This window comes from Musca autumnalis, unplaced genomic scaffold, assembly GCF_047663935.1.
Source record: "Musca autumnalis isolate F117 unplaced genomic scaffold, ASM4766393v1 scaffold_4, whole genome shotgun sequence".
NCBI classification, from domain to species: Eukaryota; Metazoa; Arthropoda; class Insecta; order Diptera; family Muscidae; genus Musca; species Musca autumnalis.
The window spans coordinates 21,109,959-21,137,712 of NW_027411977.1; the positions used below are offsets into that span (position 1 = coordinate 21,109,959).

General features: G+C 39.5%; 1 protein-coding gene across 49 annotated transcripts in view; it reads left to right on the forward strand.

Moving 5' to 3' along the window:
• The window catches only part of Nedd4 (E3 ubiquitin-protein ligase Nedd4), a 49,438-nt gene that overhangs the window by 13,735 nt on the left and 7,949 nt on the right, over positions 1-27,754 (forward strand). For 5 of the 49 annotated variants that reach the window (XM_073983579.1, XM_073983587.1, XM_073983589.1 and 2 more), the window contains 9 exons: positions 9,708-9,790; positions 9,863-9,944; positions 10,032-10,070; positions 10,154-10,323; positions 10,831-10,969; positions 11,033-11,163; positions 17,380-17,482; positions 27,300-27,407; positions 27,476-27,716. In XM_073983579.1, coding sequence (XP_073839680.1) covers positions 9,708-9,790; positions 9,863-9,944; positions 10,032-10,070; positions 10,154-10,323; positions 10,831-10,969; positions 11,033-11,163; positions 17,380-17,482; positions 27,300-27,407; positions 27,476-27,716 — 1,096 coding nt within the window. Of the gene's footprint in view, positions 1-9,707; positions 9,791-9,862; positions 9,954-10,031; positions 10,071-10,153; positions 10,324-10,830; positions 10,970-11,032; positions 11,164-17,379; positions 17,483-18,254; positions 18,645-18,772; positions 18,967-19,263; positions 19,387-19,836; positions 19,967-27,299; positions 27,408-27,475; positions 27,717-27,754 lie in introns of all 49 variants that reach the window. The other 44 variants (XM_073983562.1, XM_073983572.1, XM_073983573.1 and 41 more) reach the window with 22 other exon arrangements.

The following is a 27,754-nucleotide window of genomic DNA, read 5'->3' on the forward strand; positions in this document are numbered from 1 at the left end:
TAATATGTGTAATATTGGAGATTTTCCTTACGCCATTTACCCTGTGCGTCCACACCAGCAAAAATGTAAAAAAAACTACGTCCCCACATTGCCTCCGTGGATAAATATGGAATGTTTTTATTTCGTGTCATATGACATTGATAGATAGTGTAAACTACCTCTAAGGAGTGCCCATCCAACTTCTCGACCAATATGTACACACAGCTGTTACCAGCAGGTATTTGTGCTAGGCATCCATAAATCCACATGTCTCCGGTGTGAAACAAAATATAGACCGTAATACATTTCCATCCAAACAACCATTGTTTTGATTCTTATGGCTGATTATACAACCCCAGCAAACCAATCGTAACGAAATCGGTACGAAATTCGCTACGCCCGATGCGAAATCGTAACGATATTTGTATGAAGTGGTTGAAATAATTTCGGAACGAAATGTCGGAGGGAAATCGGATAGATTTCAGTACTAATTTGGAACAAAATCCTTGGGAAATTTGGAAGGCGAATTTTTATTATGAAAAAACATCAATAACATATATTTTGTGACCGCAGATAACGAAAAAGTGAATAAAAGCGGTAGAATATGGTCCTAAATCATAAAGTGTGTTTTTTAAGCCCGATAGAACTTGAAACTGTAAAAAATAACACAAAAAATTAAATTGTAATCAAAAAATTTTTTTTATTCGAAAGATCAATACGTGACATTAACATTTGAAAATGATTTCGGGCATATGGGCTCCGCGGCTGTTCTTGACGAAGTGCATTCTGGACGTCCAATTTTTGGCCACTTTTTCGAGCACTGCTGGCCGTATGTCACGAATAACACGAACAATGCTGGCCTCCAAGGCATCAATTGTTGCTGGTTTATCAGCATAAACCAGTGACTTCACGTAACACCACAGGAAATAATCGAGAGGTGTCAATCGCACGACCTTGGAGGCCAATTGACAGGTCCACTTCTCGAAATCAACTTATCGCCAAATTTTGATTTCAATAAGTCGATTGTTGCGTTCGCCGTATGGCACGTAGCGCCATCCTGTTGAAACCACATCTCCTCCGGATCAATGTCATCCATATTTTCAAATAAAAAATCATTGATCATGGTGCGGTAACGATCTCCATTGACCGTAACGCGAGCTCCGGCCTCATTTTTGAAGAAATAAGGTCCGATGATGCCACCAGCGTGAAAACCGCACCATACGGTGCATTTTTCTGGATGTAATGGAGTCTGTAGGGTCTCTTGTGGATTGGTCTCACTCCATATGCGGCAATTTTGCTTATTAACAAACCCGTTAAGCCAAAAATGCGCCTCATCGCTGAACACAATTTTGCGATAAAACAACGGGTCGAATCGACGACTGATTTTCAAAGTAAATTTGGATAATTTCGTAGCGTTGTTCAAGCGTGAGTCTATTCATGATGATTTGTCAGAGTATACTGAAACAAATAAAAAAAGTTTCATCAAAATTTAATTTTTTGTGTTACTTTTTACAATTTAAAGTTCTATCTAGCTTAAAAAAACACCCTTTATATAAAAAGCGAAAGGATCTGGAGATGTTAAATATTATAGCAACAAATTTCTTTTGTTCAGAGACTCATAATGAAATTTGATTTGGAACATTTATTCTTTTGACACAACCCCCAAAAAGTGAGTTATTTTAGGAGATTTTGGCTCAGTATGGAATAAATTTTAATTAAGAGTCATACCCCCATTATTATAAGTCTTCTTTTGTAATAGTTTGGATTTACCGAACAGATAGATTTATAGCGTTCCGGTTAACTTAAAGTTAAAAGTGATGATTGAATTTCAAGGAGGAGCTTCTTCGCATTAACTTTCAATGTAAAAAACATATTTTTAATGCCTCCAAATTGGTTTATTTTGCGTTTTCAAATCCATCAGATAGTAAAAGAACACATATAATAATGGCCCTAAAAGTTTAACAAATAATTTCTACCTATAATATCTAATTTTTTAACGTCAATTTCTTAACAAAGTATTTTACTCAGACACTTTGTTAGATCTAGGACTTACAATAAAATTTTTAGGAGAATATTTCTTCTTTTAACATCTTTCGTCTAGAGCTAAATTTCATGTTACTTTCATGGATCAACTCGAAAAAAGAACAAAACAAATTTATTCAAAAAATATTTGGGTGCTTTGTTGGCAAAATTGATGTATATATTTTCTTGATATATATTGTAAATACATGTTTCATTTATTCGGCGACTTATATTGAAATTTGATGGAGAATATTTTTGTCTTTGACGTCTTCTATCTAGAATGAAGTTTTGTGGGACAAAACTTAATAAACTCAGATACAGATTCAAAGGAAGATTCCTGACGTTAAGGTACGATTTAGAGTTTTGGTGTATTCGGGGACCTGTAGCAAAATTTTATGACACATAATTTTGTGGGATATTTTGAAAAAAGGGACCAAAAAGACCCCTTTAGTGACTCGCATGAGGGTTAATTTTTTCATAAAAAGATACCCCGCATTGTTGTCAGCAATATTGCCAAAGACACTTTATACCTAAAATGCAAGGATTCCAAGGTATCTGATGTCGAATATTTCAAAACCTGTAGAAATGGGCGGAACTTGCCACGCCTATTTAGGTTACTTCCCGACGTAAACTTTCAAAACGCCGATACACGTGTCCTCTTTAATAATCTGGTTGAATTATCTTGTAATTATTTTTTGTGTTGTACAGTGTTATTGTGCGGAGTCAAATTTGTTTCCGAAATTTCGCTCCGAAATCGGAAGAAAAACATTGGTATATTCGAAGGGAAATTTACTTCCGACATACGCACCGAATTCGGAACGAATTCCCCTACGAAAAATCGTATAGAAATCGAAACGAAATCTGAACGATTTGCTTTCGAAATTGTTCAGATGTGTCGGACATCCAACATTTGGATGACCTTTTATTTTAATAAGCCTGGCTTATATGTGTGGATATGGAGTCGAATTATTTTGTGGTACTGTTGAAAAAGACCGTGACAAAGGTCAAAAGTTAAACAAAAATAATTATGTGCAGTTTAATTCAATTTTTAGTATGCCTGAGATAATGACCGAAAAAACTCTAGAAAACGGCTGATGTGGACGATAAGCCATGGATTTAGCGTCCAATTTAGTTCAAACTTTGCAAATCGTAATATTTCATTTAAATTTTCAGCAAAGAACTATATCGGTCCACTTTTAAAGTTTTGGAATGAGCACAGTTTAAGGCCTGTTCGGGAATAGCTATGAAATTTTTACTGGTCCAGATTATAACGACATGATTTTGTTCGTGTACAACTTTGTACAAGTTCGATCAGACCACTCCATTCCCAAAAAATATCTTCTTCAAATCAGGCAGGGAATGCCATACTTCTTGAGATGTAGGCCATAAACTGTATGAGATTTAATTCAAGTTGTCGAATATTTAAAGCCGCTCCCTCTGAAACATTACGCACAAAGTTCAAAATTGTTGTACTTATGTGATGTTTAAAAACAAATCTCGCATAGTTTTAAAATGTTTGCAGATTTTTGTAATTTTCAAACTAGAATTGGGTATCCCATTTAAATGCTAGCAAGTTTCATGAAAGCATACGCAAACGATTGTTTCTCAGTTTGTTTAGAAATTGTTTTTTTTTTTTCTTTTTTGTGTTTACATTAGAAAATCAATATAAACCCAGGTCAGGCAATGTGCGCTTGCTGAGAGCAAGTGAGCATACATTTCGATGCATTTTACACTGAAGTTTTCGCTCACTTGCTCTCAGCAAGCGCACATTGCCTGACCTGGATATAAACTCCTCCACCACGTGAAAACCGACACCTCATATTCACCACCTAATAATAAATTATGTTAATTATATTAGGAAATAATCTAAACAAATAAACACACGATACTGTGGGTATTATGTTTGGCCTCCCTCGCATCATTTCGCACATTCCTAAATTTGTTGAGAAATTTGAGAAAAATTATTGACCCGCCACCTATCAATTAACTAAAACTTTAGAGGTGATTACAAATTGTTTCTACATTTTTAAACAAGAGCATGTTTTTTATTGTGGATATGACATTGGTTGCTTCCAGTGGAAAGCTAAATGTTTTCGTACTTTGAAATTGTAAAAGAATTTATTAGATTTTTAAATAATTATATCATTTTGTATTGTTTACAATTAAGTTAGTTTAATGTGTTTGACCTTAAAAATCATAAAAATATTTATTTTTTGTGTTATAACTTATGTAAAAAAACTGTTTCCCAAGAACATCCCTTAAAGGACAAGTCACTGACTATTACATTTATCCTGAAAGTATATAAGAAAATGGATTAGAAAGATAGATTGTTGGGGAAGTGTGTGAAAAATAGTGTCGATTAATAGGGAAAGAAAACGAACTTTCATATTTTTTTGGTACTGACCTCTTATATGGCGGCATATCAATTATTAAACTTGGCCAACTCTCATGGCAGTGCGTTTTTCGACACCGGATTGACGCGGAACTACACACAAACATATGTTTGTATTTATATCGTTTTTCTGTTTTGAGAGCAGCACAGAATGCCTGCTCTGGATTCTTTTGGTCCGTGCAGGGACGAAGAAAAGCCCGGCACCAATATGGATGTGTTCTGTTTGTCACATCCGCATACACCTCACTTCAGTGAGATTCAAAGATGTAGAGAGCGGGGGTATCTCAAGGGTTTCTGTGTACTCGACTTTGCAAGGCACTACGATAGGGACTATGTTGCGGTATTTCTCTCAGGTCAGTACATTGCCCCATAATTGTCTTCATCATCTAATCTAATCTAATTAGCCTAGTTTCAGAGAGTTCAATAATCACCGCTTCTGATGTTCGGGTATCGCTATACACCCATAAGTGACAGGGCGAAGAGAAGACAACTACGTCGCATTAAATCTTTTCCTATTGAGGTGGAACCATAACGTTTTATTGTGGATGATGTTGCGAATACCATCAGGAACACTAAATAATCCAATGCGTTGGGCCCTGATGGAATCTCCATGGAAATGCTGAAACATTTGGATCTGCCGGGAGTTGAGTATCTCACCAAAGTTCCCAACCTGTTGCTAGCCGCTAGTACGCTAGTGTGGTCTGCAAAGGTGCAATATTTACCGAAGGTAGTCCTTGCTATGTTTATTCTTAGAGATAATGGCCTTAAAGCTGTAAAAACCATACCTACCCAAATTAAAATGGCTTAGGCGCAAGATAACTTCGGAACGGAGTAACGAACATTGTCCAAACCTCCCATATTTTGATCATAACCGATGATGGTCCATACTGAGGAGCAAGTCCATTTTAACGCCCCCTTTCCGATCTCTTTCTCATGTCTACCTTTGGCATCAATGATATATATTTCTGTCCACACTACCCGAGACATGGGCTTGAACAAATTTGTGATCACCCTTGATTTTATCTCAGCCTTTTGGAAGACAATCAAATGACACGTTAACTGTCGAGAGGAATAAGCTAGGTGCTTAAAATTTTGCATGTAGTAATATGTCTTCGGAACCTAGAAGGTGGACTATATCGGTTCACTCCTTGATCACAAAATTTTTGAGCTTTAATTCAGTTAATGATCAATTCTGGGATCGTGTTGTTTTGACAGCATATGATACGATTGTACATTCGTTTCCCTGCTTAATCGTGTTCTGGCTCTATCTCTAGGTCTAGGAATGTTGTTGCTTCTATTGGCTGTAACCACAAAGCTACTGGAGTTAGTCTAGTATGTTTGGCATAGCAGTTAAATCGCATCGTGTTTTGTTTACAGCAGGAAGCATTTGTCTTTCTTATTACTTACTTACTTAGCTGGCATCTCAATACGTTTAACTATATTGATGTCGTTGTATAGCAGATACAGCTTGTGGTTCATACGACGTCGATATTCACCGTCAACGCAGATTGGGCCGTAGATCTTTCGAAGAATTTTTCTCTCAAACACGCCAAGCACTGCCTTATCTGCTTGCCCAAGTACCCAGGCTTCGGAACCATACATCAGCACGGGCAGTATCAGTGTTTTGTAAAGCGATATTTTTGTTTGACGAGTTGTGGCTTTGTTTGAAAGTGCTTACTTAAGCCAAAGTAGCATCTGTTGGCCAATACAATTCTGCTTTTTATTTCACAACTCATGTCGTTTGTTGTGTTTACGGCGGTGCCGAGGTATACGAAGTATTTTACTATCTCTCCGATCTCAGGACGCATTGCGCGTCGACACCATCAGCTTGTCCCTTTCTTAAAGAAAGGGTGCTTCTATAGTCCCTTTCTTAAAGAAAGGGTGCTTCTACAGTCCCCTCCTGAAAGAAAGGGTGCTTCAATGTCCCTTTCTGAAAGAAAGGGTGCTTCTATAGTCCCTTTCTGAAAGAAAGAGTGCATCTGTAGTCCCTTTCTGGAAGAAAGGGTGCTTCTATAGTCCCATTCTGAAAGAAAGTGTCTTTCTTTAGACCCTTCCTTAAAGAAAGGTCTTCTCGCCGTTTTCAGACCCACTTTAGCAGATTCTCCTTCGACCTTCATAAAGGTATCCGTTACTTCTTTTACTGATCGTCCCATGGTGTCTATATCATCAGCATGAGCAAGTAACATGTGGCTATTGGTGTAGATTGTGCCACTTATTTTGACGTTTGCCTCTCGTATAACCTTTTCTAGCAGGATGTTGAAAAGATCACACGAAAGGCTGTCTCCTTGTCTGAAACCTCTTTTGGTACAAAACTCTTCGGAGAGGTTGTTTCCTACTTTCACTGAAGATCTTGTGTCAGTTAGAGTCATTTCACAAAGCCGAATGAGCTTTGCGGGGATACTAAATTCAGACAATGCTTGGAATACCTTTGAACGTAGCAGGCTGTCGAAGGCTGCTTTATAATCGACAAAAAGGTGGTAGGTGTCGATCTGCATCTCTTGGGTCTACTCCAGGATTTGCCGCAGGGTAAATATCTGGTCAATGGTGGACTTGCCAGGTCTAAAGCCGCATTGGTATGGTCCAATTATATCGTTGACCATAGACTTTAATCGTTCGCACAATATCCCTGACACTATCTTGTAGGCAATAGGGAGAAGACTTATGTCCCTATAGTTGGAGCAAGTCTTATCTCCTTTCTTATGGACGGGACACAGGATGCTCAGGTTCCAATCGTCGGGTACGCGGTCCTCCTGCCAGATGGAGCTAACTAGCTGATGCATACACCTTATCAGCGTGTCGCCATCGGTTTTAAACATTTCGGCTGGTAGGCCATCAGCTCCTGCTGCCTTATTATTCTTCAGCCGGTTTATTGCTGTCTTTACCTCATCTTGGCCGGGTGGTATACATTCAATCCATCAACCATCGTCATCTTCGCTGCTATTGGATACCAACAATTTTGAAAAATGTTCTTTCCATATCCTGAGCACACTATCTGTATCAGTTACAAAATTACTTTACTGGTCTCTACAGGAGGATGTGCATGTACCAAAGCCATCAGTTTGATGCTTGACTCTTTTGTAGAATTTTCGGACTTCATTCTGGTTCCTGTACATCTCGATTTTTTCACACTCCCGCTTTTCCATTTCCCTCTTTTTCCTGCGGAAAAGACGTTTCTCCTCTCTCCTTTTCTCCCGATATCTTTCTCGTGCGCTACGCGTTGCTACGGATTGTAAAGTAGCCCTATATGCCGCATTTTTCTCTTCTGTAGCAACACGACACTCCTGGTCATACCATGGATTTCTTGGTGGAGGTCTCTGTATCCAAGTACTGATTTTGCGGCTGTTTGCATGGAGTGGGCAATGTTTTGCCATTGTCCTGATATGTTATCGGGACGAGGAGTGCTTTGATTAAGCAGTTGGGCCAGTTGAGTGTAATATGCTGTGGCTATCTGTTGTGATTGCAGCTTACCGATGTCCAACTTCCGTGTTGTGTCTGTTCGCACTTTGTTCGCTACGTTTAATCTTGTATGTACCTTTGCTGCAACAAGGTAGTGGTCCGAGTCATGTTTGCACCTCGGAACGATCGTACATCCAACACGCTTGATGCATGTCTTCCATCTGTCACAACGTGATGAATTTGATTTCTTGTTCTTTGATCTGGCGACAGCCATGTGCCCTTATCAATATCAAGATGCTTAAATCTGGTGTTAGCAGTACCAGATTTAAGCATATCGATATTGATAAGGGCACCTGGCTGTCGTCAGATCAAAGAACAAGAAATCAAGAAACCATGTTTCTTGCAGCTGCAAAGTCTATCAGCCTCATAACATTGTCAGATGTTTCACTGTGGAGACTGAATTTCCTTTCCAATTTTGGCATTAAAATCGCCTAGTATAATTTTAATGTCATGGGCAGAGCAACGGTCATAAGTTTCTTCTAAGCGCTCGTAAAATATATCTTTGGTCTGTTCGTCCTTGTCTTCAGTGGGAGCATGAAGAATTTTGCTTTTAATCAAATTGCAGCGAGTCTTTCATTCACTGGGGTGAAGCTGGAGACCAGATGTTTTAACCTCCGACCAACTACAAATCCGCAAGCAAACTCATGCTTTGTGTCATGGCAGCTATAATACAGTGCGTCACCTTTAGGTGTTGTTGTGACGCCTTTCCCGTTCCATCGTATTTCCTGTATGGCAGTAATGTCGGTCTTGTACTTTTCAAGTACATCTCCAATGCGTAAACTGCACCTTCTCTATAAAGAGTGCGAACATTCCAGGTGCAGATTCACAGATCATGGTCCTTAAAACGTTTGCGGGTCGTCAACTTTTGAGGGATTCGTTTTTCTTTTCTTTCGTTGTTTCATATCAGGCTGTTTTTTCTTGGGGAGGGTTACTAACCCGTCGCCCAAACCCAAGTTTTTAACGTTATTATGGGTGAACGCGCGGCACATGTTATCTCACTACGTTTAACGGGTGTTAAAGGCAGTTCCCCAGGTGACACCACGGGGAGGTCAGTGTTCACTTGAGATGAAAGAGGGACCAAGATAAATCCTGGGCTTTGCCATGTTAAAGCCGGTCAGGACCTTGGTATCTTCCATCTCCTACGTCACCCAGTCTTTCTTATTACAACGTTATAACTTCTATCCTTGGAAAGTCAAAAAAAAAAAAAAAAAAAAAAAATTAAAATAAAATAAAAACATACAAAACTTCCGTTTATTGGTATAAAAAATAGGGATATAGGTTTTGATTTCCGTATCCACTGTTGAATATTTAAAGCTGCTTCTTCTGAAATCTTCCGCACAAAGTAGCAAACATTTTATGCTTAAGTCTAATTAGAGTCTTTTGGTTACGGGACAGAACTAGTAGGATTTAAACACAAAATTATGTGAATGGAACGTTAAAATAAAAGTTGACAGCACTGTTGCTATTGGAAGGGCTTCACGATTGCTTTATGTTGATCAAATGAAGAATCCACTGCGGATCTCAAATCGTTTTAAACGTTTTACCACCAACTACTTCTTGCAGCCCCTATTACAACGGCATTCATTCATTCTTGTGATTATCCCATGATAATGGTACAAATGGATAAAGGATTTTGTTGATGCATACGATGTTAGATATTGATATAAGTTATTGTAAAAAGCCCCGAAAGAAAATTTTTATTGTCACCAAAGAAAATGCTATACCATAAGTCCACTTCTCTTGATATTTGTTTGTTCTTTCATAGTCGGCAAATCCGACTGATTCATATTTTTTACATTTTCTTCTGCATCATTAAATTGTATTAATTTGCATCACATATATTTTATATTCTTTGCAGAATGACACTACTGATACATGCCACTTACGTATAGTTATAATAAATGGACAGTCACTGGCCAAAAAGGATATATTTGGAGCAAGGTATACAATATAATTGCTTATGAAATATGCAACAAATTAATATTTTAACATGTTCGTTTTGTAATTTTTTAGTGATCCCTATGTCAGAATAGATTTGAACACCATTAATGGTGACATTAACATAGATTCAGTTTTGACCAAAACTAAAAAGAAGGTAAGAAAGGTAAAGAAAGATATTCACACTCGAACATATTTGTAATCTAACATTATTGATATTATTTATATTTATCTATGTATATAGACTCTAAATCCAACATGGAATGAAGAATTTGTATTTCGGGTAAGTTGAGCGAGACTTCTTTAAAAAAATGTTCAACTGTATTTAATATATATTTTCTCTTCTTCTCCTTTCAATATTTCCAGGTAAAACCCACAGAACATAAGTTAGTCTTTCAAGTATTCGATGAAAATCGTCTGACAAGAGACGATTTTCTGGGCATGGTAGAACTTACATTGGTTAATCTGCCAACAGAACAAGAGGGTCGCACGATAGCACCCCAAAGTTATCCTTTGAGGCCTAGAAGGTCAGTAGGGTATGTTTATTTTGGATTTTTTATCATTTAATTTTTGTTTTTCTTTTTTCCTTTGATTTGACTGAGCGTAAAACCAAAAATGAACCCTTGCCAAAAATAAATGGCTCCAAGTCAAGTGCTTGAAATTTTTAATTTACAAATAATTATTTAAAAAACCGATAGTATTTAGTTAATTAAGTACGTTTTGTTTGTCTCAAATTCATTTATTAACTATTTTCCATTCATTGGTATTTTTATATATACATTAATTATTATTTTTAAGTATGTTTTCATTTGTTTCTTTGTTTGATTGATGTACATATTTAGTTAAGTAATGTCATAGTTTTGGTGTCCCTGGTTTCAAGAAATTCACAAGATTTCCTACATTGGATTTGTGGGTTTGAAAACACAATATTGAAAGTGAATTTCGGGCTAACCCAGGACAAATAATAGTCGTTCGAAATAGTTTTGTCTCATTAAAAAACTAATTGATTTTTATGTAATTATTTACAAACACGAAAACAATAGCGCCAAATCACGTATCAAAGGAACATTGGAAATCTATCATGCATTTATAAATGAACAAAGGGAACCGGTTGAACCGGATACCAGTACAGGTGATTGGGAACATGTGGAAAATGTTTCTGTGACAGGAGCAGCACCGGCGGTAAGTATTAGGTTGTTGCTTAATTAATTAATGTTGATTAATTTTTTGTATTTTGTTTTGCAGAATGCTTTTGTTGCCAATGGCGGTCATCATGATCCGTTGCCACCCGGTTGGGAAGAAAGACAAGATGCCAATGGTCGAACGTATTATGTAAATCACACTGCTCGTACAACACAATGGGAGAGGCCAACAACGTATGTAAAATCTTCAATTTTTTAATTATTTCTTAATTTTTCAAACTCTATAAGGAACGAATTTAGGGAAAATTTAAACTACAACTTTAGGTGTACAGGATTTTAGGAAGATATTTAGGAAACTATAAACATATTTAAGAGTTTTGGCGTCTGAATCTTACAACGATGAGTGTAAAACAAATTTATATCACACCCGTCCAGTCCATTCTAAAATTAAACCGACTATTCTCCAAAATTTTAAAGTAATCCGCATTTATAGTGTTTTATTATCCCTCTTAAAAATTGAGTTTTTTATTTCTCTCCAAAACAACTTAACAATTTAACCACAACCCCCTTAGGTTAGGTTTAAGGATGTGCAGCCATCTAGTTGTTGTTGTTGTAACAGTGTTTTTATTATGTTTATATGTTCGTTCCTCTGTTCAATCTGGCTCTGGGTCTATCTCCAGTTCCAGAAAAATGGCTGATTCGATAGGATGTAGCCACAGATCCACTGGAGTTAGATAAGTAGGTTTGGCGGGGCAGTTAAAAAGGTGTTGTGTGTCGTGCGGGCCCATGCCGCATACTAGGCATATGTCTTGCACGGCGCGATCGATTTCCGCCCAATAAAAATTTAGGCGACTGCAATTTCCCGAGCGTAGTTGAGCCAAAACTACTCTGGTTTGTCATGGCAACTGACGCTCCTCAGCTGCGATAGATGGGGGATGTACTCCGAGTACTTTATTCACACTACAATTGCTTAAGGCCTTGGCAACTGCGTCCGTGTGAATGCTATTCAATCCTGCTTGATATGCTTGTTGATCTAGGGGTTCTCTCCTGTATCGTTGGACCTCTACCTCTTGAGCATGGATATCCTTCCTGATCTCCCTGAATGGGCCGGGCCTACCCACAAGATGGTGATTGGGATGGCCCACACGATAACATCTAAGCAGGTACTGCAACGAAAGCATTTCATTGTGTTGCTGTACTGGATGGATTCTCATGTAGATGGACCACTGAAGATTTGAGGAGGCACCCTGTCGCTGTTCTCAGGGCGGCATTCTGGCAAGTTTGAATCTTTTTTTAGTTCGTATCACACAATCTCGGGGACCAGACTGGAGCCGCATAGCTTACCACAGACCGACCTATCGCGTTATACGTGGCCAACAAGGTTTCTTTATCTGCACCCCAAGGGCTGCCGGCCAGGGACTTGAGGACCTTGTTCCTACTTTTCAACTTGTCGCATATAGCTGTGGCGTGTGCGTACGACGTGAATGTAGTGTCGAATGTGGCTGTAGATTCTATGGCGGAAATCTGCATATTCCTCGAATGGAAAAAGGTGGTAAGATCGGTTAAATAGTTGTTCAGTCTCTCACAGATGTCAACAGGATAGGTACCCAACGCCAGGATCGTGCACTCATCCGCATACGTCACGATCTCAATGCCGTCTGGAGGGGGTGGAATACAGGAGAGGTAGAGGTTAAACAGTTCCGGAGATATCACCCCACCTTGGGGAAGTCCCTGTTTAACTCTACGGGGTTTGGACTTCTTATTCCTGAATTCCACGTACGACTGGCGTCCACACATATAGTTGACTATCCAACGTTTCAAGCTTGGTCTGCTCAATGTCCTCAAACAGCGTGAAGGATCGGAAGCGGAAGGATCGGTCTCTGAAGCGGTGGTTGGTGAACTCTCTGAAACTCGGCCAATCAGCTTTTTTATGATTGACGAACGTGCGGCGTTCAGAGGTGATGAAGTCGGGTGGTCTGCTAATGGAGACAATTATGGGGAGGATGTGGGTGAAGATGCGGATGTGACAAACTGAACACAGATATATTGGTCCTGGGTTTTCCTCCGTCCCGGCTCGGACCAATAGAATTCGGAGCAGGCATTCCGGGATATGCTGCTCCCAATACAGAAAAACGAAACAAATACAAACATGTACACACTGAGGTGGCAGCCGCTGGCCGGAACATTGGTTTTGTGTTGTTCCGGGTCAATCCGGTACGAAAGAAGCCGCTGCAGTGGGATTGAACCATCTAGTAGAATAGGTGACTGCTTCACTCGGAGACCGTTGTGTTCATCCTGTGTAGGCTGTTGTTGAAGATTTAAAGATGATAGAGATCTGAGGATGTTTTTGCAGATGAGGATGATAGGGTAGAGATGATAAGATGATGGTGAAATGTAGGAGATGATGAGTTGATGGTGCAGCGCAGATAGGATGGAGATGTAAAGTTTAATGCCAAGGTATGGATGAGAATGTGCTGGAAAAGTAGAAAAAGTCTGATTAGTATTAGTTGCTAAAGACCTTTGCCAAGCCATGATAGATGTTTGGCAAAGTTGAGTAGGACGGTGGGATCTATGTTAGACACGAAGGTCAGAGTGCCAATCTCATATCTATCTAGTGTTCGATATCTCCTTGTTTGCAACAAGGGGCACCTACAAAGTAGATGTTCGACAGTCTCTATATCCTCCGCATCTTCACATAGTCTGCAGTAGTCAATGTCACTGTCGTCCCATTATGAAGTTAGAGATCTCACTCTGCAGTGACCTGTTTCATCCCTAACTTATCAAGTGAGAGGAGGGAAGCCGTTCTTCGACGAGAAACCACAGGCCAGATCGCCTTGGAAACTCTACAACCAGGTTCCAATAGCGATCTTTGATGTGCTCTCTCATTGAAGATCTCCCGAAGTTTGCCGATGTAGTGGCACATCGGTGGCCGAACGGTTTCATCAACTGATAAGTTGATAGACTTAGAGACACCTCGAGTTTCTCATAATGTTGCTGTGACCCGGAACCCACCATAGCTTTACGATATCGTGTATATCCTGCAGAGCTCTCCTACAATCAAGAATAGCTCTTGAATTGATGGTCTATGACTTGAGAGCCTTGAGGGCCGCTGGACTATCGACATATATAGTCACCGGTCCTGTAAGGCTGCCTTCAAGCCCTTGCACCAGTTCAGCTGCTTTGCTGATAACAAGAACCTCCGCCTGAAAAGCACAACAATTATCGTAGAGCTTGTATGAGTTTTTAATTAGTGGATTCTCGCAGTAGACGCCAGCGCCAGTACCTTCTTCCAACGGATAGAACGCCTGTGACAACGTAGACTTCTTCGCAGAAGGAGGTTGTTTCTCAGACGACCTCATCCTCTTCACAACCACTGGTTGTGATTTTGGATCGGTCGACCGAGGTCCGTTATCCTTTGAGGAAGTAAATGCCGTCACCGACCCATCAATGTTCCGCCCGCTCGTGTTCCCACTTGTGTCGGATGGTATCTTCTTTTTCATTAGCTGACTCACCTCTATCACCCTTTGTTGGGGTTTAGAAGTTGGGCCAGCTGCAGAATCAGTCGAAACCTTCTGAGAGGATTTGGATAGCTTCTTTTTATACCCTCAGCATTTATGCTAACGAGGGTATATACACTTTCATACGGGCAAAATGTGCCTCATCGAAATAATGGTTTTAGATAACTTTTGAACGGAGTAACCGATTTGGTCCATACTTTGCCCATCGTATAATGTGTACCAGACATAGATAATGTTTCAATATAGACTCAATCGGCCCACTCCTTCGGGTACCTCCCACACAAAATTTCGGAAAACTTCATATTAGGGCCATCTTAGGCCATCGCTCTGATTTTTTAGCAACTTGTATTCACTGCCCTCTATACGACGGTACAATTTTCATTAGGGCAAGTCCATACTTCCTGAGAAAATAGCCTGAAAGTTGCAAAAAACCCCTATGACACCGTGTTAGGTGGTTGGAGCGCAAGATAACTTTAGAACAGATCTGCCGATTCGGTCCAAAATTTGGCCTTAGTAATATTTTGTCCAAACATAGTTTAAGTTTAAAGATAAGCCATATCGGTCCACTCCATCAGGTACCTCCCCCACAAAAGTTCAAAAATGTTCGGCAAATTCGGCAATTTGTTCATACGGTAACTCTTGAAGGGAGTGGCCGAATTGGTCCATACTTTACACATGCTAATATATCTACTAGATATAGATCAGGTTCAAATATGGAATATATTTGTCCACTCCATCCGGTACCTCTCACACAAAATTTCGGATAAGTTCACTTGAAGACCTGCTATAGGATCACTTTTATTTTTGTTGAAGCAACTTGCGTTCGCTGCCTCAATGACGATGGTAAACATTTTTCAGGGGCAAGTCCATACTTCTTTAGCAAACATCCCGAAGGGTGTAAAAACCCCCTGTGGCTCCATATGTAGTGGCTGGAGATCCACTTCCTCCGCAAAACTTTTGATCTCTAATCCTAATGAACATTTTTGTCGGTTCAAATTCCCAAAATTTTTAAAAACCCCTAAATACATAAGTTTTTTGGGAAAAAATTGTTTCAATATATACAGACTGAGGGTATATCTCTGTCGGCAAAGCCGACTGATACTTTTTTACTTGTTCCTTTTTGGCTTCGTCTCAGCCTTCATTGAGGGCAGCGACGTTGCCGCATTCGATAAAGGGGTGTCCTTATCAGAGCTGAAGTCTCCTCCCTTCATCACCTTCTCTTGACGTAGGGATTTCACTGACACGTACTTCCCTCTTTGTTACTTGAGGATATTCTCTTTCGAATCTCCTCACAAGGTATCATTTGAAACTCCCTTACGCTGATGGTGTTTGGGTCTTTAATAGCATACCGATTGCAATAGTTAGTTCGGTATAATTTTGTGCTCTTGCTTCGCTGGCTTTGGCATAATTGAAGGTCTGTGGATTCAGCGAATCATCCATCTTATCGATAGGTCCTTCGCTCGTGCCACTCCCCTCCTCTACTGCTTTTTGCCTTAGAAGTAGAGGTTTGTCGGGATTGTCCGACACCAAAACATCACCGGATGGGGGATAATTAACGAGACAAGAGGTAGGGACATGGATCACTGTCGCGTTCGTATCTTCCTCCTCCTCAGTCAGCGATAATGTATCCCAAATTTCATCAGGGATGCTTTCCTCCTTGAGTGTCAAAGGGACACTTTCCTCAATTATATGGTCCAGTTGCGGAGGGTCGTCCCCGCCCATTTTTTTAGTCCGCTCATTTGCAGCAGAGTTAGAGCTGCTGGCAGCGTTGTCAATGTCCATATTTGTGATTGTCAGGGATAATGAAGAGGTTGCACTTGTGAGTGTAAAGACTGAGAGTGCCAAGGCATCCACACCTACATCAGTCGAAGATTCATTTTGAGGGTTTTGTGTTTTTGTTTTTTTGTTAAAAGTTCGAATGTCCATGGGATATTGAGCTATGGAGGAGCTGAGGTCTACCGTGGTATAGCCTCCTTACCACGGCAAGGGCATGACAATTACTACAACCCCCTTAAAACCTCTTTCAAATTATAAAACAACAAGAAGCAAGTGAGCAAAAGTTATATTGGCACGAGGCCGACTATGTGATACCCTACACCACTAACCCTTTTGATAGAAATACTGAAGTTATCTGCCACCCTGACCTTTTCTTACCGGATGACTTAGGACTAACTGAACCAAAATAGTTACAGTACTCTCGAAATCAAGGTATTTTCACATGGTAGAACAATATAAGGTAACAGCTGACTGAACTGGGCTGTAATGTTATTATCAAATTCCATACGACATTTTATATTTTTATACCCTATACCACAATGTGGAAAAGGGTATAATAAGTTTGTTTTCCCAAAAATTCATGTAACGCCGCGAAATATTCGTCGTAGACCCCTCATGTGGTATACCAAACTTCATATCTCGACGAGATAAAGCGATTTAGCTATGTGTGTCCGTCCGTCCGTCTGTCCGTCCATTAAAAATTGTAATCAAGCTACAGGCCGCAATTATGGACCGATTGTCACGAAATTTAGTATGAAGGTCGGGGTTGTACCAGAATAGAACTGATTAGTTTTTGGCGATGATCGTGAAATATTAAAGGGATGAAATGGACCAAAAACAAAATTTTTGGTCGATTTTGTAGCCGCTCTGTAGGTCGCAATAATAGTTCGATCGCCGCGAAATTTTACACAAAAGTTAAGTTTATGATGGAGAAGGCGTGTGAAAAGCAACATGAATATCGGATAATATTTAGCGGGTTAAATGGACCAAAACTTTTGTGTGAAAATTGGTAAAATTTGTAATGTACAGGTTATATTTATCCATGGAGGAAAGATATTGCAAATCTATAGTGGTATAGGGTATCACATGGTCGGCCCTGTCCGACTAAAGCCTGCTCTTACTTGTTACTATTATAATTTTGTTTTCCTTTTTTCAGAATGAATACCAATCATGCTAATATAAATATGGAAGCAGCCGCTTCAGATTTCCAAAGACGATTTCACATTAGTGTGGATGATTCAGAGACAAATCGGACAAACGTAAGTATAAAATATGAAATTGTATTTTTTAGTACTAAGAGAGATAATTGAATATAAAATGAGTTTTACATAGTGTAAGGAACCTCTGAACTTTGATTTTTTAAATGCTTATTTCTGTATTACTGGTGTTTAATTGGGTTAAGATCAAGTATAGGGAAAGCATTTATTCGAGAACAATTTTATTGTGATAGGCCGTAATGTTAAAGGCAATCAAATACATTCACTTTGGAAATGAGAAATGATGTTATTATGGGCAACACAATATTCAGAAGGAGACTTTGAATGCCAGGGAAACGTTCAGGCATTTATATGTAAATCTTAATAAAATGTTAGCAATTCTTATTAATTCTTCAGATTGATTATAAGTCGCCATTGGGTAAATAAGTCTGTAAATGCCAATATAACGCATGTATGTATGTAAATACCAATAAGTCATTTGATGTATTAATGTGTATTATATAAACTCGGTTTATCTTAGCTTCCTTTGTTCGTAGTTTCAAGTTATAATATTGAATTGTAGAACTTGTCTTCTATGGTAAAAACTGTTTACATTATAAATATACAGCCTGATTATGAATGTAAACTCCGCGTGAGTTTTGTCTCTCTGCTGCTTCAACTTAAACCAGCAAATGAGAAAACTCTCGGGGAGTTAATATTCGTGATCGGGCTGATAATTTTGATGTGAAAATTGACAAATAGAAAGTATTAATTATTTAAAATGAGAATTTTTAATTTTTGTTTTAAAATCGCCTTTTATATTTCATCACATCAGTTCAGCACCGATGTTAGTATTGGTAACCTCAGTCATGGCAGTATTTCCAATACAAATGTACGACGTTTTAGTACATTTTTATGTAGTTCTTTAAGCACCGACAGCAGTACCACGAGTAATGAAAGTGGAGAAAGTGATGCTGCCGCAGCTAGTGGCAAAGATCATAATGATGATGATGATGACGAAATCTGTTGTGAATGTGGTACTGTACATTATAGTTCCGACGATGATGGTCTAGATTCGGATAATAATAACGATAAACGAAGAAATTCAATGATTCAATGCCCACACAATCACAATCTGCAACAGCAGCAACAACGACATAGTCGCATTCGTAGGGCATCAACAACTGATATTCTTGATAAAAATTTACATCTGGATCGTATCTTTGTATGTTGTGATGAATTCTATTGTTAAGATTATATTCTCCCTGCATCTTTGGAAGATAGTTTTTAAGATATTGTGTGTGTGTATTGCTATTTTATTCACGAATACAAATTGTTGTTGTTGTTTTATAGGATACTTTAAGTCAAAATAGTAGTACAAATACAACAACATCAACTAGTAGTACACCATTAAGTTTGCCCAGCACCAATGAATCCATCACCTCTCCCAACACCACCACCACCAATAGTCAGAGCAACAATAACAATGATGATGCAAATGGGAATGAAACTCTCGATGATTCAGCGACGGAAGATCATCATATCAGGTTGTTGAACACCCATATTTACACTATTCACATATAAACTATTCACAACGCTAATGGTGTTTATGTTATAAAAGAACACATTACCCAAAGACGTAACCCTTAACGTAACCTTTTTAGGGTTAAATCTTTGGGCTTTTCCGATGACGATATGTATGTATATAATTTTTTCCCAAGAACATCCCAAAGCGATTAAAGCACAATTTTTTCCCGTTAGACCAACGCGTTGTGAATGGTGGATTTAAAAAAAATATTTAATTTTTTAATTAACGGAAAATATAAAAAATTTCAATTTCGTAGATTTATATACAATTCTCTGCGACATCCAACGAGTCGGCTCGAAATTTCTGCTACATCTTTACTCAATGATTTAAGGCCTGTACGCCAAACAAGTGATGTTAACAATACCATGGATCGTATCAGGTTCGACGTTTTAGCCCAAAAGCTTTCTTCTAACATATAATTGTTAACAACTAATTCGTTACAAATCGGATGGAAAAGGCTATTTGCACTATCAGGACAATCATGAACTTTTCGGCAAAAAAAAAAAAAAAAAATGAAAAATTTTCTTCCCGATTAATTTACTTAAAAGGAATAATAAATTGAAATAAATTGTGGTGAAAATAGTGGGACGAAATTCCAAATTCAACACTGATTTCTTAACCCTGATTGGCCTGAATGAATTCGAAAATCTTCAAATCAAATTTTCTTCTTTTTTTTCAAAAAAATCTAAATCAAAGTCCTTTCCAATTTATCCGTTACAAATCTAATATTAACAATTTAGTTTTTTGAATAGGTTTTGTGTGAATGGTGTAAATATCTCCATTGTTTTTTTTTTCAAGTTTCATAGTTTCGATTTTTGTTTTTAATTAGATTATGTCTAAGTTCATCTCAACCTCCACCTCCTCCACCCAATGGTCAAAATGGAAATTCTTTATCTCGAGTGGCATTGGAAAATTTACGCAATCGTAATAACTCAGGACAAACATTTAGGCAGTTATCGGTGCGTAATAAACACTTAGAAACTTATCCCATCCCATCCATTTACATGTTAATAGTCATCTTGTATGAAATAATACATCCATTGAACACGCTTCCAAAAAAAGACATATGGTCTCTAATGAAATGTTGATGTTGTTTTTGTCATTTTTTAAAAGTCATCGTTTCACTTTTAGTCTATTTTGAAAATGTTTCCAATTGTTGAGTATGTTGGGATATAAATTGTGAAAATGACGCCTGCACAGTGATTCAGTATTCGGTTTTATTGGCCTATCCTTGTAAAACTTGTTAAATTTATAAAAAAAAGTATAGTAAAAATTTTAAAAATATTAGATTCTTGCAGGTTCTGGAACAGATCAATATTTAGAATAAGGTAGGCAAAAAAACACATTAGTTTAAAATATTTGAAGCTTGGTGAGCTGCTCCTGAAGACATTTTTTTTATTTTAGAAAACGTTTTTTGATAAATCTATGCATATATAATAGTACAGCTGTACTGTTGGGCGTTATTTTTCCTCAGGTCAAATTCAAACTTCAGTGGAGTAGATCTTCCAAAGGCCATAAAGGTTTAACAAAGGCTAACATTTGTTTTCGAAAAAATAAAGGTTGACCCATCAGAGATTGTCACTTTCTTTAAAGAAACAAAAAACAGAAAAATCAAATTGAAAGGGGAATGTTATTATCATTTGAAAGAACATTCGATGAATTTTTTTTCCAGATTATGTCTAACGAATATTGGACGAGGCTACGTCTCAGATGGTCCATCCGTTGAGTCCAATTTTCAATGACTCGTTTTAGCTTTTCAACTGGTAACTGGGAAATGGCACGTCTGATGTTTTTCCCCAAGACCGGAATCGAAGCTGTTTTTGTTGAAATAACGGTCGCCATTGATGATGAAGTCCTAACCGGCATCATTTTGAAGAAATAGGGTCCGACGATTCCACCGACCCACAAACCGTTATTTTTTCTGGATGAATCTTAAATCTCTTTAAGTTGCTCTTCTTCCCAAATGTGGCAATTTTGCTTCTTTACATACCTATAAAGTACGTTGTGATGGTTACAACGTAATAAGGAAGGACCGCACCTGAATTGGAGGTGGGGAATTGGCTTTCCTTTCGCACCAGCCTGTTCAATGCAGACCTATCTCGCTTGAGCCTGACTCTAATGACCCGTACATGAAATGTATCTGTTATACCCAGTCAGGTGTGGAACTGCCGAGAGATAGAGTTGCTGAACGTATACATCCCGCCGAGAAATAGCTGTATCTCAGATTATAAGCCTGACATTAGCCCGCTTTTGGAAGGTCATAATCGTCTGGTCCTGCGGGACTTTAATGCGCATCATGAGATGTGGCATTCGGCCCTCGGAAACGACCAGAGAGGTATAGCGCTGGCTGAGCATATTGATAGCTCTACGTTTTGCTCGGTCAATGAGGACGCCCCTACCAGAATTAGAGGAGCGTGTCACAGTTCGCCAGACATAACCATCGTGTCACCTGGTCTCACAAATGACGTCACCTGGCAACCCGTCATTTCCCTTGGATCAGACCATCTCCCCATAATTGTCTCCATTAGCAGACCACCCGATTTCATCACCTCTGAACGCCGCACATTCGTCAATCATGGGAAATCTGATTGGCCGAGTTTCAGAGAGTTCACCAATCACCGCTTCAGAGGATTACCCAATCCTTCTGATGTTCGGGTAGCGGAAAGGACGTTCCGAGACATCATCAATGCTGCAGCCGCTCGCCATATACCTGCTGGTCGAATACCCGAAGTAAGAACAAATTTCCCAGCAGAGGTGACGGGATTAGCAAATGAGCGTGATGAGCTTCGTCGAACCAATCCCAATGACCCCAGAGTCAGGGAGCTGACACTGGAAGTTAACAGGCTGGTCAGCGAGCATAAGCGGAACAAGTGGTTAAATCATCTGAAGAGTTGCGACATTGGAGCCGGTAAAGGAGAATTGTGGGCAACGGTTAAGTCACCCTCGAACCCTGGAAGAAGGGAAGAGAGGACCTCAGTCACGTTTGGCGACGTTACGTTGACTGACCCGAAGAGGTGTGCAAGTTATTTCAATCGACTGTCTGTCGAGCACCCCGAGAGTGACAGGGCGAAGAGAATAGTATTACGTCGCATCCGATCTCTTCCTTCCGAGGAGGAACCACCACAGTTTACAATGGATGATGTTACCAATGCCATCAGGAACGCTAAATCATCCACAGCGTTGGACCCTGATGGAATCTCCATGGTAATGCTGAAGCAGCTGGATAAGCCGGGAGTGGAGTATCTCATTAAAGTTCTCAACTTATCGCTATCCACCCTCATTGTTCCCGAAGTCTGGAAAATGGGAAGGGTGGTTCCACTACGGAAGCCCGGCAAGGATGCCAGCAAAAGTGAATCGTACAGACCGATTTCGCTTTTGTCGCCCGTAGCAAAGACCCTTGAGGCCTTAGTCCTCCCCAGTATCAGAAATAGCTATCAAGTTGCCGATCATCAGCATGGATTCCGTAAGCAGCACAGCTGTACAACTGCGCTGCACGCCATTACCACACATATTTGTCAAGGACTCAACCAGAGACGGCCGTGCGATAGAACAGTGATGGTGGCGCTTGACTTATCAAAAGTCTTTGATACAGTCAGGAACTCCACGCTGTTTGAGGACATTGAGCAGACTACCCTCCGGCCAAGCTTGAAACGTTGGATAGTCAATTATATGTGTGGACGCCAGTCGTACATGGAATTCAGGAACAAGAAGTCCAAACCCCGTGGAGTGAAACAGGGAGTTGTCCAAGGTGGGGTGATATCTCCGGAACTGTTTAACCTCTACCTTTTCTGTATTCCGCCCCCTTCAGACGGCATTGAGATCGTAACGTATGCGGATGATTGCACGATCCTGGCGTCAGGTACCTGCCCTGATGACATCTGTGAGAGACTGAACTCCTATTTAACCGATCTTACCACCTTTTTTCACGGGAGGAATATGCAGATATCCGCCACTAAATCGACGGCCACTCTGTTCACCACATGGCGCAGTATAGAAGAGAGTTGAATATCAGGGTCGATGGTAACAGAATTCCGACCACAAACTGCCCCAAAATTCTAGGGGACACATTCGACACCACTTTCACGTCGTCCGCGCATGCCACAGCTATCTGCGATAAACTGAAATGTAGGAACAAGGTCCTCAAGTCCCTAGCCAGCAGCACTTGGGGTGCAGATAAAGAAACCTTGTTGAGCGATAGGTCGGTCTGTGGTAAGCTATGCGGCGCCAGTTTGGTCCCCGAATTTATGTGACACGCAGTGGGATAAGATTCAAATTTGTCAGAACGCCGCCCCTGAGAACAGCAACAGTGTGCCTCCTCAAATATACAGTGGACCATCTACATGAGGAGGCAAAGATTCTTCCAGTACGACAACATAATGAGATGCTATCGTTGCAGTACTTGCTCGGGTGCTACCGTGATAGCCATCCCAATCACCATCTGCTGGCCACCGATACACCCAGGCATATCAAGAAGGATATTCATGCTCTAGAGACGACGGTCCAACAATATCGGAGAGAACCTCTAGATCAACAGGCATATCAGGCAGGTTTGAACAGCTTTCACACGCACACAGTTGCTACTAGTAAGACCATAAGCAATTATTGTGTGAATGCAGTCATCGGAGCACATCCCCCATATATCGTAGCTGAAGAGCGTCAGCTACCACGACAAACCAGAGTAGTTTTGGCTCAATTACGCTCAGGATATTGCAGTCACCTAAATTCCTATTGGGCGGGAATCGATCGCACCGTGCAAGACATCTGACCGGTATGCGGCATGGGTCCGTACGATACTAAGCACCTATACAACTACCCCGCCAAGCCTACTCATCTGACTCCGGTGGATCTGTGGTTACATCCCATCGAAGTAGCTAACTTCCCGGAACTGGAGATAGACCCAGAGCCAGATTGAACAGGAAAACGAACATACAAACATAATAATAAAACACTGTTACAACAACATATCAGTCGTAGACTGAACCAGAAAAGACCGTGCGAACGAACTGTTATGGTGAGTCTTGACCTATTCGAGGACATAGAGAAGACTTTCCTCCAGCCGTGTTTGAAATTTTGAATAATCAATTATATGTGTTGTGTGGACGCCGAATAAAAAGTCCAAGATCCGTGGTGTGAAACAGGGAGGGGTGTTATCTCCAGAACTATTTACCCTTCACTTTTCGGAATTTCCACAACTTCTAGACGGCACAGAGATCCAATGTATTCAGATGATTGTACGATCTTGGCGTCCGGTCCTATTTACATAGCTGACTTAGTGCAGTTCTTCCATGAGAGGAATATGAAAATATTCACAGATAAATCCACTGTCACGCTGTTCACAACCTGGAAGACAGGCTCCACCTGAACATATTGGACGATTGTATTCGGTTTCACAGTGGTTCAGTGGGATGCCATCGTTGTGCAATGGTATGCACACCCGCCTTGCACGTAGAAGGTCGTGGGTTCGATTCCCCGTCAGTAATGTAGGCGACATTTTCTGAGTATTTTATTTATTTATTTATTTCAGCCATGTAAAACTTCTCTACAAGTGGTGTCTTAAGACACGCCGTTCGGACTCGACGATAAACATTAGGTTCCATATCATTGAGCTAATGTGAATCGCGGTGCACTCATTGCTATGAGAGAAGTCTCCCTTCTTCCGCCTGGGACGTTTGTGGAACAATAATTATTATTACCTTAAGCATTTATGCTAACGAGGGTATATACACTTTCATACGTGCAAAATGTGCCTTATCGAAATAATGGTTTTAGACCCCAAGGACGAAATGTGTTTCAGACAATTTGGAGTTGATTAAGCCATGTCCGTCCGTCTGTGTGGCTGGAGCGCACGATAACTCTCGAAAGGATCAACCGATTAGGTCCAAAATTTGGCTTTCGTAATATATTGTCCAAACTTAGTATAAGTTCGAAGATGGGTTATATCGGTCCACTCCTTCCGGAACCTCCCCCACCAAAGTTCGGGAAATTTGTGCGCACGATAACTTATAAAGGAAGTAACAGATTTGGTCCATACTTTGAACATCGTACAATTTCTAGCTGACTTAGATAAGGTTACAATATGGACTCAATCAGTCCACTCCTTCGGGTACCTCACACACAAAATTTCGGATAAGTTCAGTTTAGGACCTTCTCTCGAATCGCTTTGCTTTTTGTTTAAGCAACTTGTATTCTCTGCCCCCCATACGACGGTACAAGTTTCATCAAGGGCAAGTCCATACTTCCTGAGAAAATAGCTTGAAAGTTGCGAAAAACCCCTATGACACCGTGTGAGGTGGTAGGAGCGCAAGATAACTCTAGAACGGATCTGCCAATTCGATACAAAATTTGGCCTTAGTAATATATTGTGCAAACATAGTTTAAGTCCGAAGATAAGACATATTGGTCCACTCCTTCAAGTACCTCCCCCACAAAAATTCAAAAATGTTCGGAAAAATTGTGCGCACGATAACTCTTGGTGGGTGAGACCGATTTGGTCCATACTTTACACATCCTAATATACCAGATATAGGTCAGGTTCGAACATGGACTATATTTGTCCACTCCTTCGGGTACCTCCCACACAATTTTCTTGATAAATTCACTTTAAGGCCTGCTCGCGTATCACTATGATTTTTGTTAAAGCAACTTGCATTCGCTGCCTCAATTACGACAGTAAAATTTTTTTCGGGGCAAGTCCATACTTCTTTAGAAAACAGCCCGAATGTTGTAAAAACCCCTATGGCACCATATGTATTGACTGGACAGCTCGAACCGAATACTACGTTCGTTCACACTTTGGATATTGTGGTACTTATAGGTCCACTGCTTCCGGTACCTCCCCAACAAAAGTTCGTTAATATTCGCTAAAATGATACGCGCGATATCTCATAGAAGTAGCAAACGATTTGGTCCAAACTTTAAATCTTCAAAATTAAAATTTTTTTGTGTGTTTAATTCGAGGATCCTTCCTGTTTACAGAGATATTATGTTTTTCGTAGGCTAGTATGGTAAAAAAGCACTATATATCGATATTCGCGCAAATTTTTGCGCTTTAATCCTATCCATATTTTTGTCGGTTCATATGCCCATTTTTTTTTGGAAAAAAAGTATTTCAATCCACATAGGCTGAGGGTATATCTCTGTCGGCAAAGCCGACTGATACTTTTTTACTTGTTGTACTGTCATATGCTCAGGGTATTTAGCCGGCTGATTATTTTTACAAATTTCGAAATGAGAATCTTTAGCAATAAATGAAAATATTCAAATTAAAAAGATTCGCATAATAAAGCAATTTGGTCCTGAATTGCTCAGCAACCACCACTGGACCTTCTTTAATACAAATTATTTATTCTGCATAAAATAAAAAAAACCTTTTAAAATACGACACAGTTCATTCGATGTTCATAAAAGTGTAATTAAAAGAAGCTGTATGCCTCTTCCACAACCTACAAGAATCTAAAATTTTTTACTACGATAGCAATTTTTCCATTATGATATCGGAAAAAAATAGTAAAAATTAGTAGATTCTTGCAGTTCTGTAATAGACCAAATTATTCCATTTCAAACATTTCAAATGGTAGATTTCGAAACATTTTTGTAAAATTAACAATTCACTCTCTTTGGGATTTATGGCGCTGGGAGTAAGTCGTTAAAATTTCTCATAACATTTTGCACTTTTTAACAAATTTCTTGAACCACATTGCACACTTCGCATTGTATCCATACAGTCAGTAAGTCCTGTTTCTTGTAGTAGACTGTTTCGTCCTTTAATTTTTCAAAGAGAAGCATTGAGTTGAAATTGTTGTTACATATTCGATTTCCATACATAACTCGCAATGTAATACTGTGTGTAATATTTACTTATTTAAGATTTGCTCCGAAGAAGAGTTCGAAATCTAAAGTGTGTTTAAAATTTGTACCCAGGTGAAACAGAAGACGATTTCAACGCTTACTATCTATCAATTCTTTTATTGATAGGATATTTCACTATTTTTAAATTATTTTCAATAATTGTAATTATTTATTTATTATTCATTTGCCATTAAAACAGTAAGTTTTGACAGCAAAAGAAAACATGATCTGGTCTTACTGTGTCACCTTGTTATTGTGCCATGGTTGGTAGTTTTGAATCTAAACATTTGTGTAGGATTCCTCATAAGTAATATTGTTTTGTCCAACTGATGGTAGTTGCTAAAGTGTATTGCTATCCAGTATTTGCTTTATTAACATACCCACCCACATCTTTGCCACAATAATCGCAATTAATGAACATTTTCTTTTCTTAACATTCCCCAGCAGAATGAAGATGGTGATCAAACAGATAGCGGAAATCGTTCACAAACGTCTGCATCGTCAACAAGACGAAATTCGGTTGAAGATAATAATGCAGCCACAACAGAACCGGTAAGGATTTTAAAAAATACTTCAAAAACTTTACATATTCTCAAAAAATTTTAACTTTAATTTTTAAGGCTGCTTCCACTACAGATGAGGAGCCCCTACCGCCACGATGGTCCATGCAAGTGGCGCCCAATGGTCGTACCTTCTTTATAGATCATGCCTCAAGGCGTACAACATGGATAGATCCACGTAATGGTCGTGCCAGTCCAATGCCAAATCAAACACGACGTGTTGAAGATGATTTGGGACCATTACCCGAGGGTTGGGAAGAGCGTGTACATACCGATGGCCGAGTATTTTACATTGATCATAGTACGTTGTTTTGAAGATTCACTCAGAATTGGGGTTTC